General features: G+C 53.6%; 1 protein-coding gene across 1 annotated transcript in view; it reads left to right on the top strand.

Moving 5' to 3' along the window:
- Positions 1-13,090, top strand: part of Fam178b (family with sequence similarity 178 member B) — a 137,235-nt gene that overhangs the window by 114,693 nt on the left and 9,452 nt on the right. The window contains 1 exon segment of the mRNA XM_037199843.1: positions 5,088-5,213. Coding sequence (XP_037055738.1) covers positions 5,088-5,213 — 126 coding nt within the window.

Here is a 13,090-nt window from a genome sequence, read left to right as displayed (position 1 = left end):
TGCTAGTCTGTCTCTTCCTGGTGTCTGGTCCCGCACCCTGCACCCTCCTTCCCAGTCTGGCCTGTTAGACCCAGCTTCCTTAGACTTGCCTTCAAAGGACCACTGTGTCCCCACAGCTGCCCATGACACGTCCACACAGCCATCCCCGCCCATACCCTCTCTTCTTGGCTTTCTCTTGTGCCGACCTCATCCCGAATGCACACAGCTCTGGCTTCCACCTGTAATAGTTGCATCTACCATGCAGGCAGCACTCACTGTGTTCCGAGAGTACTGTTCTTAGTGCTTCCCTCCCTCAAAGCCTCGGGCTGGAAGAGCTGCTACTCTATCCATGTTTTATAGATGGGGAAACTGAGTCAGGGAAGCTACACAGTGGGAAGGGGGGAGCCAGGATTGGAATCGTGCCATTGACCACTGCAGCATGCCACACCAACCTCTCCAGCCCCTTCCCTGGCTCTTAGCCTATACCATTGTGAAGGAGCTTCCGGGTTGACTCATATAGAAGCAGAGACCTGGGATCAGAAGCTGCTCACCTTCCCTCACCCTGCCTCAAGCCACAGCCTGAGCCCCAGGAGCAGGACAGACTTGGGGAGCTGGGCTTGAGACAGCAGGTCGGTAGAATGCAACGACCCAGCACTTGCATTTTCCCGGAGAGTCCCGGGGTTGGACCAGTAATTCCTGTAGTTCACTGAATACTGGGAATACTACAGAAACAGTCGCTGCTTGGCCTCAGGCTCCAGTGTGCTCTAGAGTCTGGTCTGGGCAGGAAAGAGCGGAATTGGATGAAGTTCCTCTCCTGTGGTAGTCTTAGTCCAAGCAGGCCAGCAGAGGCCTGAGAGAGAAATAACATTTGGGGTAAACTTCCAGAGAATGGCAGGTGCTGTGGAGAAAGATTAAGCCAGAAAGGGGAAAAGCAGCATTGGGTGGGGGCGGATTTGTAAAGGTGAAGAGAGGAAGCTTCGGACGTTTGTGCACAGAGCCCTAGGAAACAAGGTTTCCTTGTGGGGAGAGGGTCACTTCCAGCAGAGGAAATGGCAAATACAAAGGCCCAGGGCCTCAGTAAAGGACTTTTAAGTTGGAGGGCGTGGCTAGAGCAGAGGGCTGAGGGCAGAAGAACGGAGGTGGGGGTCAGAGGGAAGAAAGACCATGGTGAGGCCTTTGGCTTTCAGGCTGAGAGAAGAGACAGAAACCGAACTGTAAACATTTAAAGTCAGCTAACTGCTGTGTTGAGACTAAAGTGTTGGGGGATGAAGCAAGGGGGGTGAGCCCAGCCGTCAGTCCTTCTGCAGGGCAGTTGGCCTGGGGTGATAGCAGCAGAGGTGGGTAGTGGAGATGCTAGGTCACTTCCCAAGGACAGCCAGCAGGGCTAGAGAGAGCAGGCGGGAGCCCCCCAGGAACTAGACATGGAGGGAAGGAGTCACCCTCCCACCAGCCAGGCAAGAGGGTGGAACAGGTTTGGGAGGAAACCAGGAGTTTGTTTCTTATACCAGCCTCTTGCATCATAGAAACAAGGCAAACCGTTTTGTAAATATGTATTTATTTATTGTGTGTGTGCTCACACGCTGCCGGGTGTCCCCGTGGAGGTCAGAGGGCACCTTGCAGGAATCCATTCTGTTCTCTCCTTCCACAGTGCTGGATCCAGGGATCAAACTCAGGTATTCAGGCAAACAACTTACCCTCTGAGCCATCCTATCAACCCATTGTTTGGAGGCTTGGCATGAAGCCAGTTGGCCTTGAATTTGATAGCCTCCTACCTTCAGATCCTCCTGCCTCTGCTTCACAAATCCTAAGCATGTGCCACCACATCTGGCAGCAAACAACTTTGCTCAAATGTCTTTTTTTTTTTTCTTTTTAAAGACAGGGTCTCTTTATGTAGTCCTGGCTGTCTTGGAACTTGCTACAGACCAAGCTGGCCTCGAACTCAGAGATCCTCCCTCCCTCTGCCTCCCAGGTGCTAGAATTAAAAGCATGCACCACCACATTCAGCCTCAAATCATTTCTTGAAATTTGAAAAGCAGGAGCTTTTGAGTGTCTAAAATTAAGGGGGCAGGGGGAATACAAAATTTTGAATCTCCTAGGAAATGGTCAACTAAAGTCCTGATGCTATTTAGCCATCCGTTTGCCTAATGAATACTTACTAATCATCAGCCGTATGCCAGGCATGGTGCTTGGCCCTGTGGACACTGCAGGAAACATGCTGACCTCATAGTCAGGGAGGGGGTCTAAGTCAGTTCACTAAGCAGGCGAGGTCTCTGCATGGTAGAGGGTCAGTGATGCAATAGGGGGAAGTTGTGCAGGGTCGGGGACTGGCAAGGGTGGCGAGCACAAGCGGTGTAGGCTGTGGGGTGGATGTGCCGGTGAACTCCCACAAGGAGGGGGCGGCTCTGCAGTGTCTCCGCTCAGACACCACGGGAGGGCCCAGGCTCCAGAGCGCAGCAGCAGGTCACTTGCGACCTCCTAGTGCCTTGCAGTCACCTCTCCTGTGCAAACTGGAGCCACTGCCAGGACTTGAGAGCCAGAGACGCATGCTGTGTAGACAGTTGCTTTGCCAGGATCTCCTTCTGCCAGGAGACTGGCAAGGCCAGTGGAGGCCTGTCCTTCTGGGTGATCATCACTACTTGCCCTGAGGTGTCTGCCCTAATGGGCTGAGTGTTTGCTGAGTTGGCTCTGCAGGAGGTAGGGGGTGAGGGTGGAGAGGGTGCTGGTCTGATCCTGACCCTCCCTCTCCAGGACCTTTACGGACCAGAGAAGCCTTTATCCAGGAGAGAGGGTGGTGTGTGGGGGCGGGGTGATGCAGGAAACAAAAGAGAATCTGAGACCAGAATGCAAGACTGCACCGAGGCACCACCAACCTGCTTTCCTGGAGCGAGAGGAAAAATAGGAATGAGCAAGTGAGCTTGTTCTGTGCTTTCCCTGCCAGCCCTGCCCCCAGCTCCTGGAGCAGGGAGGGTCCTGGCTCTGCTGAGGCCGGTCTCCAGTCACTCTGGGGGCGTGGTCTTCGAGGCAGGGAGGGGCAGCCCAGTGCTTGCTTGCACAGCTGTGAGCCTCCAGCGTGCGAAAGGGCAGGGCTGTTTTGAAAATTATCCCTACTCTTTTTGAAAAGTATCCCGACTCGGAAGGCTGGCACAAGGCATCGCCGCTCTCGGTGCAGCCCCAGATGGAACCTATCTGCCCAGATCCTTCCTCCCCGTCTTTGCTGCCTTCTTTCCACATTGCAGAGAAAGCCTGGCCTCCTTCCAGGAGCCAAAGCCAGCCTGACTCCTGGCCCCTCATCCTCCTCTCCCTGCCCAGCTGCTCTCCAGGGCTTCTGAGGTTGAGGGCAGCTGAAGTGCTGAGCAGGTGCTGGTGGGTGAGTCACAGGAAGAAGCCAGGTGTGGGGTGCCACCCGGCTGGGCTCAAGCTGAGAACTGGACTGGGGGCTCAGCCCTCCTGCCTGTGGCCACACTGCACCTGCTAGATCTAAGGAGTCGGTCCTCTTGAACTACCCCGACACTGCCCCTTCGGCCGCATCCTCCCTATCCCTAGGGCTGACCAGGAATGGCCTGGAGAGACAAGGACTGGGACTTGCCTGCCTCTGCCCAGCCGTACCCCGGCCTCTGGGCAGTCCTTGCTTGGGACCCTATCTAGACTGCTCCAACCCATGTTTGGGGTGACCAGAGGGAGGGGCTGGCTTCAGGACTGAGGCAGGTAGCATCCTTCCCAAAGGGTTCAAAGCCTCTTTTGTTCAGAGGGATTGGGCAGTTTCATCAAAGCTAAGCAGGAGGTGGGGTGCCTGGCAGATGAACACATCAACCAAATGGCTGTGTAGTCCTTGCAGAGGAGTCTCCATCTAAACAGACCCACTGAAAGGATGTTTGAGACTGAGAAAACTGAATCTAGATATTGGATGAGAATGAATTATTGGTTATTCTGCTGGACAAGAAAATCGTATGGTTTTTTAGGAAAAGAAAAGAGGGCTGGGCAGACACACCCCAGTCCTCAGAGGCATGGGGAGGGAGGTGCTGCAGGCTGGAGGCCAGCTGAGTCTGCAGAGGAAGTTCCAGGCCCTGGAACCATGACAGGCAGGACCGACCTACAAAGGAAACAAAATGGGCCACTCAGAGGGTTCGTTGCTCTAAAGGCACTTGCCACCAAGCTTGATGACCTGAGTTCAATCCCACTCTGTTGAAAGAACGAACTGACTCCTGCACATCATCTTCTGCCATCTGGGTGTGTGTCATAGCTTGTTTGTACACACACACACACACACACACACACACACACACACACACCATGTAATAAAAAAATTAAAAGAAATGACAGGCCTGGTGGTCCATACTTGTAAGGGTCACAAGGTTTAGGCCAGCTTGGGACACAAGAGGAGACTTTGTTTCAAACAAACAGCGCTGTTGCTATTATTGGATACTGTTATATTGTGGGGGACCCTCCTTTTCTGACTTCTTCATGGCTTAGAAGACTCAATGTTTGGAATTCGTGGGAGGGAAAAGTGTGGTAAAGATTTAGAGGCGTTAGGGACAGGCAGGCAGAGCAGTTGTGGTCTTGACTCACAGGATGGACAGGCAAAGCCGAAGACACATTCTCTCTTCTTCCTGTGGATTGAACATGTCACAGCAACAAGCTAAGTGACAAGAGAGAGATGCAGGGGACAGTATGCTATCAGCTGAAGGGCCGCTCGGGTGGCCGAGGTCCAGCTCAGTGGTAAAGGGAATCTCTTTCTTACTCTTCATTTTGCAGGGAATTAAGCCTCTGGAGAGCTTCCTAATTCATCAAATTAAGGGAGGGCTCCCCCTCTGCTAGCTACTGTATGTGTGTGCTCACACACATGTGCGCCTGCCCATGTGTGTGTGTGTGTGCGCACGCGCGCGCGCGCGCGCGCGCGCGGCGCGCGCACACACACACACACACACACACCCATATACATGTACCTCCTCCTAGGAAAAGGGTGTGGACCATTTTAGGGAGGCCACACAGCTCATAAGTGAGAGGTAGATTCAGGTCCTGGAAGCTAGGGTTATGACCCTCTCCAGCAGTTGAAGGTGTCTCCCAGAGCACTTGTCCACAACTCACTCAGTCTCCTTTCTCCTCCACAGCTAGCCTTGCTCAGCCAACTCCTCAGCCTCATGAGACCATCGTCCCTCAGGCAGTGTCTGGGTGCTGAGACCTTGCCATCCTGTCAGGGGCAACAGCCAAAGCCCAATGCTGAGCTAGACCACAAGGTAGGCACCTCAGCCCCTGCCTGCCTTCACCAAGACCCTGCTACCCCATTTAACGGGGAGGTGGGGCTGTCCGCATCGCACAGCCTGAGGGGCCTGTGGCTGCTCGTCCTTCCAGAACCGCAAGCCACTCCAGGACAGGGGCCAGCAGGCTGCCTTCCGTGTAGGGAGGAGGCGCCCAATATCCCTCTCAAGCCTGTAATTAGCACCCTTGCCCACCGGTGCATGTGGGTGCAGGTGAAGCTGTGCGCCCAGGCACACCAACGGAGCTATCCCCAGCTTTCCTGTTTGTTCCCACTAATCTTGACCAAGGCTTAGCCCTTGACCTTTCTCCAGTTCTTCCAAATAAGTTCTTCCGAGCCTTGACCAGCTTTCCTGAAAGCCAAACTTAGGTGCGAGTCAAAAGCACTGGAGGACCCTGGTTTGGGAGGTTGTGGGTTAGGGATAGCAGAGGCCTGTGCACCCCTGGGGTTAGTGTCAGAGCAGGGAGCAAGGTGAGTGAGGGTGGGGGCTTCCAAGTGGATCTCCATGGGCTCTTCTATTGTTAGAGATTCAGGATAAAGAATGGAGATAGGGATCTTCTAATTCAGCAAGGCAGGGATTCAAAAATCTCATTCCTGAGGTTGAATATTAACAATCCAGAAGTCCAACCTTTGGGCATCACTCTGAAAATCAGATAAGTGAATTAATTACTTAATGAACACAAATGAACCATTAAGAAGATAGGATAATCCCCAGGTGCACGGAGCACACTCCCCTTCAGAACATGCAGGGAAGGTTCCTTCGCCTTGGGATTTGTATGAGTGCTTTTACAAGGCTACCGACTCCCAGGAAGGTGGGGGCCATCCGCACATCCCTTTTCCTTTGCCAAGTATTTCCCAGGAAATAGGAGTGGATGTCACAGACAGGCTAGGGGACTCTAGGAAGGAGCTGGGGTCAGCTGGGTGGGTAGTCTGTCATAGTTGGATATTAGCGGCCCAGGGGTGACAGAGGAGAGGAGTATGATAAAAAGGAAGAAGAGGCTGCTGTCTGCACTGGCTGAGTGGAGACTGAATCCAGGAACTTTCGGGGCTAGGCTACAGCCTCGCCCAGCAGGGGTGTGGCTTTTACCAGGCCCCAGGCTTCCACGGGGCTGACCACATTTCTGACCTGCTGGTTAGTAGGGGCAGGAGGTGTCAGGGGATGTGAGGGTGAGCAGGCTGAGGAATCCTTTATTTTGAAGGCTCCAGGCACAGCCGCCCCTCCCTCCTTGGTTACCTATCAGAAATCATCGTCAGTTTGGCCTTAAAGCTGGAGGAGAGGAGAGCAGCACATCCAGGGTGCTTACTGTCCCCAAAGCAGAGTACCCTGGTTGGGGACAGCAGGAGGGGCAGGTGGGGCTGGGGTGGCTCTCAGGACCCCTGGGCTGCAGCCAAGACCAGTGCAGAGCCTCTGGGCTCCCCTTGACCTTGACCTCTGCTGGTGAAGTAGCCAAGAGCGGAGGCAATCGGGACCAGGGGTTGGGTCAGGGGGGACTAGTGGGGTACCAGGGTAGAGAGAAGCGTGAAATGGTTCCAGTTCTGTGCCCCGGGCTGGGTGCTGTGGTGACTGGGAGGGGCCAGGCCGGGCAGGTGACTAGGTCCCACTCCACCTCAGCCAACTGACTCCTCATTAGGCCTGAGCATGTTTCATCTTCAAAGATGAGATGGGGCTACTCACCAGCCAAAATGAGCAGCGGCGTCATCCGCCCTATTTTACAGGGAGTGGTGGTCTGGGATGGAGCAGCCTTTCATCCCCAGAGCTCAAAGTCTTTGCCTTTTTGCTTCTTGAGTGCAATGGGGAAACTGAGGCCAGAGTTCAGGTCAGTTGGAGGTGATGGTGCATGAAGGAGACAGCTTCTTCTCCGCCTTTGAGGCTGCCATGCCGAGCTTCTGCCTGTCCCACGCTAAATACACTCCTGTCTGGGAGATTTCCTGCCCTACACTGCAGGGGTCACAGCCCTCCTCCACCCCTGCAAATAAACACTTCTGCAGGCTCTCTCTTCTCCTGGTCTTCCCACCTCCTCCCTCCCCCAGAGAAGAGACAAGGGCACAACGCGGCTCCACGGTTGTCCCTTTGCATGTCCGGCCGGCTGTCTAGCTGGATTGTGGGCACGGTTGGTTGTGTGTCTCAGCATTGCATGTTTTTGCCACTAAGTGAAAGACTGAACTAATGAATTGTATTTCATCCCTCTCTTCCCTGTGGCCATCTGCTCTCCTGCCCCTCCCTCTGCTCTGCCTTTGACCAGCGGCAGCCCCCAGGTCTCTTAATATCCTTGTATCATTAAGACCACAAGCATTTATGGAACTCTGGACTTCAGAAGTATTACCTTGAGTAATGAGAGCACCAATCACAGGGCATTGTTGGTAATTATAAGTTAGCGAGGTTCCTGCCTGGGAAAGCTAACCACCAAGTTCTTTAACAAAAGAAGCACGGCTCCGGCCTCCACTCTGTGGGGGCAGGGAGGGGAGAGCGCTGGGCTGGCGGCAGGAGCAGGCTGGGTTCCCAAGAGGCTGTTTGTCCTAGCAGGGCCAAAGTCGCTTACCACGCTATTAGCACATACAAAAATCCGCTTGGAAAAGAAGGCTTTCTGTGGAGGCCAGAGTCTAACTCTGTAGTAGCAGGCTTACCTGGTATGTGTGTGGTCCTGTGTTCAATCCTCTGCACCACCAAAAAGGGTAAAAGGGGCTTTATAAGATTAAAGTATAAGATTTAGCATTTTAAATTGCCAGGCTCAGTGCCTAGCACCCCTAGTCCAGGCTATTCAAGAAATTGAGCCATTCGGTGGTAGCACACGCCTTTAATCCCAACACTCGGGAGGCAGAGGCAGGCAGATCTCTTGTGATTTCAAGGCCAGCCTGGTCTACAGAGTGAGTTCCAGGACAGCAAGGACTGTTTCACAGAGAAACCCTGTCTCAAAAAACAACAACAAAAAAATTTGAGGCAAGGAGATTCATTCTTCAAGCCCAGGAGTTCAATTCCTGCCTGGGCAACATAACAAGACACCATCTCTAGACATTTATATACGGTGCTGATCTCCTTGATGGCTATCTGTGCCCTGGCTTGTCTGGCTTACGCTGGCCTTTCCCAGAGTAGAATAAACATCTAGGTGAGAAGATGCTTGGGGTCTGGCATCCTGGCACCGCCTAGCAAAAGGCAGGCATCCTGTCTTGTCAAAGCCAGGTGGGAGGCGACAGTGTTTACACAGAGGAAAGTATAATAACACCAGGGCTGGCCTCCCAATGCTTCCTTTTGGCCCAGGGACATGATTCTGCCAGAGACAGCTCCTTCCCAGGCCCCTGTGAGACTGGCCTTCTGGCTGCAGACAAAAAAACATTGCATAACTTGACTTAATTTTCTCCTCCTTTCAGCCCTCCAGCCCAGCACCAGGGGTTCCTGGGGGCATTTGGTCTCAACTACAGTAGGTGTTATCTGAATGTGGCCAGATTTAGCCTAGTTACATTATGTCCACTCTTGGAGTTGAGTTGCGATCCATTCACTTTTATAGAGGTGGTTGATGTTTTAGTCTTGTTAAATCTGCCGTTATATTTCTTGTTCCTGTTTAACCACAGTTTCCAAATCATTTTTGCTTTTTCTCCCAGGTCTATTGCTGTGTGTGTATGTATTTACTATGCATAAGTCTATAAATACATATGTATGTATATGTATGTGTGTGTACACATATGTATATATACATACTTGCACTTTTTTCTGATCCTGCTGAATATCATACCCTGTTAAGCATGTGCTTGCTACTGAACTACAGCCCAGCCCAGATGCTGTATTAGTGAGGTTCCTTCCCTCACCTAGAGATTTGGAAGGTATAGGGAACCAGAATCTTGATGGTAGGATGGGAGTGTCTCTAGTTGGTTAAATTTGAGGAAGTTAAACCGTCTCCCATTGTGGAATGAAAACTGAGGCTAGAGAGGCCAGCTTGGCACTGGGAGCCGACTTCCTTTTTGCCGTGTGCCTCCTCCCAGCCTGATAGTGGATGCCTTCCAAGGATGACAGCTGGAGGCTCACCGAGGACTCCATGGTCAGCCTCCTGCAGGTGCATGCACTCCGTGTAAGTTCCCAGGCTGCCTCCATGGGTGCAGCAGAGGCCTGGGGAACGCTTGTTTATGGAGGAGTACTGTTTGCAAAGAAGTGATTTTCTGGGGGTGGGGTGTGCTTTTGCCTGTGGGTGATGCTGGGGGTAGGCCCCAGCCGGCTGCTGCTCTGTGGAGGTGTGTGTCTGCCCAGCTTGTGCAGAGGGCGTGGGCCTGCCCTGTGTTTGTGTGCAAGTGCCCTGTGTGCATCTCCTGTAAACCCTTGTGGTGTGCCAGGTGTGGTGAGAGACTTGGTGAACAAGTTCTGCTGCTTCTGCCACTGCCCCTCCAGACTGCAGCTGTCTGTCGCTGGGCTGGCTGACCCTGCCAGGAACTGCCGTAATGGGAGGTTGTGGTAGGGAGAGACCAGCTCTCGCTGCAGGGACAGCACAGGGTTGGTGGCCCTCTGGCATCTCTGTGCTCCTTTCTGGCCTCTCTTGCTGGGACTTCCAACCCCAACAAGGGAATGTGTGTTCCCTGGGGCTTGGCCTCAGCCTGTATCATCTTCAAAGACAAGTAAGTGGATCCTGGAGCCTCTCCCCCTGCCCTTTCTCACCTGAAAGTGCAGGAGCCCCATCAGCGCCCCCCACACACACACACACAATGCTGTAAACTTGGGTCAGGACAAGGTTAAGAGCGCCAGGAGGAAACTGGATTTGAGGAATGGAAAATAGACATGCAGACTCCTGAGTTCTTCCTGGCCAGCTTGTGGTTTTGTTCCAGCTTCCTTCCTCCAAATGAGAAGCATTAGCTGTATTTTGTCATCAATCTGGTGGCCTCTGAGAAGCTGACCCTGTAGATGAGTTGAACTACATGCAAGTCTAGGTACTGTAGACTCAGGCCCAGGCCCAGGCCAGCTTTGCCTGGTTCCCAGAAATCTGGCTTCTTTGCAAGAACATGAGCAAGGCTTGCAGGGACAGGGTTAAGCCCAGGAGGCAGGGTGGGGTCCCAGGGAGCCTTTATTCAAGCCCAACCAGCCGGAGGGTTGGCCTGCTCCCTCTTTCACCCCAGTCAGCCCTGTGTCTTTAGGACCTCTTGGGGCCCATACATGGGCAGGGGACTCATCAGCTTCTGTCCTGGGGCTCTTGTCTGGGTTTCTTCATCACTCTGGTCCTGTTATAATCGTACTCTAACTTTACCATCACTTACAGCCCTGAAGACCAAACCCCAGCACCCTGCATGCTGATGGCCTTGGCCTTGCATCTTCCCAGCTTCGACTTCCCGTCTGTTGAACTCTGGAGGTCCATAACAGTTCACTTAACCCATGGCATGTGCACTGCCTTCATGAACTTAGACAGAGATGCCTGTGAGGCTGGGTCCCCAGTCCGCCTCAGCCGCAGGCCTCCATTGAAATGCCAGACCTGAGCAGGAGTGAGCCACGTGAGGGACCCTTCCTGCCAGCCCTATGCCCAGCCTGGCCTCTGCTTCTCTCTTCCAGGCCTGAGTCAGGCCAGAGCTGGGTGTAGGAGCTCTCTCTTAGGTGCTGCATCTAAGCCCTGACTGACGAGGGAGAAGTGGACACGGCTCCCTCCCAGAGTCATGGCCTTCTCAGCTGCTCTCGGCTCCTACCTTTTCACCATCTGTCCCTTCCCTTTTGTCTTCCTGGGCCTCTTTGGATGGAAATGTGGTTCCTGATCATCCTCGGGTGACTCCTCAGGCTTAGCTGAACCCAGAACTACACACAGTGTGTCCCCAAGCCCCAGTGTTTCTCACCCCAGTGCTTGGCTCTACCTTATGGCGCATTCCCAGGCTCTCTCCTGCCTGTGAGTGAAACCCTAGGTTGACCTCCTTTCCTCGGCCACCCTGGCCAGGGGTAAAGAAAGAGCTTCTGTCCCAGAGTCAAGGCTCACTGGCGTGGCATGGACTGTGATTGGCTGGCCCAGGTCACATGTATTCTGCTGGAGTCAACTCTGTAGACACCACCATGGAACATTTTGGCCTAAATGTAGAGGACAGGAAGCCGGGCCACTCTTACAAAGGAAGGGGTACATCCTAGGTACCCAGAAACTTTGGGCTGCACAGCATGCCTTGTTCTTCTGTCATGGGCTCTGAGAGAAACCAGCTCTCTGTGCAGATGGCCAGTTCCAGTTTCTTCTTGCAGAGCTCCACATGCTCACTCATGCCCTCAGGCCCGCGTGCTGAGGTTCATGCATGTGTATAAGCCTGGGCTCACACACAGTCACACATATAGATTCCTATAGCCAGAGATTCTGGGCCCTTCGCAGAGCTAGGTTTTCCGTCCAGACTCCCATGGGATCAGGGTCTCTGTTTCCAGCTGGAGAAGCAGGAGGAGCTACTGTTACTGCTGGTCGTCTTACTTGCCCCAGCCCCACCCCTAAAGGAAGCGAGCCGGGGGAGGGGGGGGGAGGGTGGACAGGGAGGGGTCACTCTGTCCATTTGCCCCCAGTCCTGTGGTTCCTCCCTCTGGAGCCCAGACCTGGTCCAGCTGTCTGAGATGGCTTCACTTCAGCACTGCCCTCCCTCACCCCTCCTGCTTGTGTCCTATCCCTGTCCCCTGTGCCAAAGCCTCCCAGCTCCCACTCAGTCCTCACAGCAGGAGCAGAAGCCCCTTGGGTCCATTCTCAGAGTTTAGGTAGAGCTTACAAGAGGATTCCACTGTGAGGGGTCTGGGGTTTCAGAACTCATTTTCTGGAAAGGTAGGACAGGCTTGAGCTCATGCTCTGAGGAAGTGGAGGGTGTGAGGCTGCATCCTGGGCCTCTCAGATCCTCCAGCACCCTGGGAGGAGACCTCTGCCTCCTGACGCAGCTGGGGTCCAGGGAACAACTTTTCATTTAGTGGTTGTTCCCAGCAGCTGAGCCGGAAGTCCTGTTCCTGTCTAAAGGCTGCCAGCCTGTCCCTGTCCCCCTAAAGCGGCCTCATCCCTGTTCCATTTTTAGGGCTCCACCCATCCTCCCGGCCCATCACTTTCATTTACAGAATAGGGTGGCCTGCCTGGCCAGCCCGGTGGTGACTCTGGCAGGCTGTGTCTGTGACGTCTGCTGCCTGACCTCTTGACCGTGTATCTTGAGGGACTCTGGTCTAGGAAAGGGTATTATGTCACACGTCTCATTTCCTAGCAGTTAATCATGTGTCCTCATCACTTCCTACTTGAAAGAGCTAGTGACCAGCCCCCTGTCCTGGGCAGAGTCTCTTTGGAAGCCAGCTTTTCTTTCGGAATGGGACCTTGGTTGCAGCCCGCCGCTCCGTTGCTAATCTAGTGCCTGCCAAGGCCAAGGTCAGGGAATATGACCTTGAAACTGGAGCTGCATGGGCAAGGGGAGCAGCTTGTGCCGTTTGCCACTAGAAACGGGAGAAATGGCATCCTACAGATCCAAGATGGCAGGTGCCGTGTGCCAGTGTTCAGGAGTCATTAGAAACATGCGTGGTTTAGCCGCGGTGGTGGTGCACGCCTTTAATCCCAGTACTCGGGAGGCAGAGGCAGGCGGATCTCTGTGAGTTCGAGGCCAGCCTGGTCTACAGAGTGAGTTCCAGGAAAGGCGCAAAGCTACACAGAGAAACCCTGTCTCAAAAAACCAAAAAAAAAAAAAAAAAAAGAAAAAGAAAAAGAAAAGAAAAGAAACATGCGTGGCTTGTGCTTCAGCGACACACAAGAGAGAGCCCTGCTGCTCTGCTTGAGCTGAAGCTCTTGGCTTGGGGCCTGCCCGTTCGTGGCCCTCCCTCAGGGTTACTCAGGACTAATGATACTGTTATTGTTTGCCCAAGCCCTGAAGGAGCACCTGGACCATGCCCTTGGGCACAGGCCAATGTCCCCA

This window comes from Peromyscus leucopus, chromosome 16_21 (assembly GCF_004664715.2).
Source record: "Peromyscus leucopus breed LL Stock chromosome 16_21, UCI_PerLeu_2.1, whole genome shotgun sequence".
Lineage (NCBI taxonomy): Eukaryota > Metazoa > Chordata > Mammalia > Rodentia > Cricetidae > Peromyscus > Peromyscus leucopus.
The sequence above is the reverse complement of the archived record's forward strand: the minus strand, read 5'-3'. Positions and strand labels throughout refer to the sequence as shown.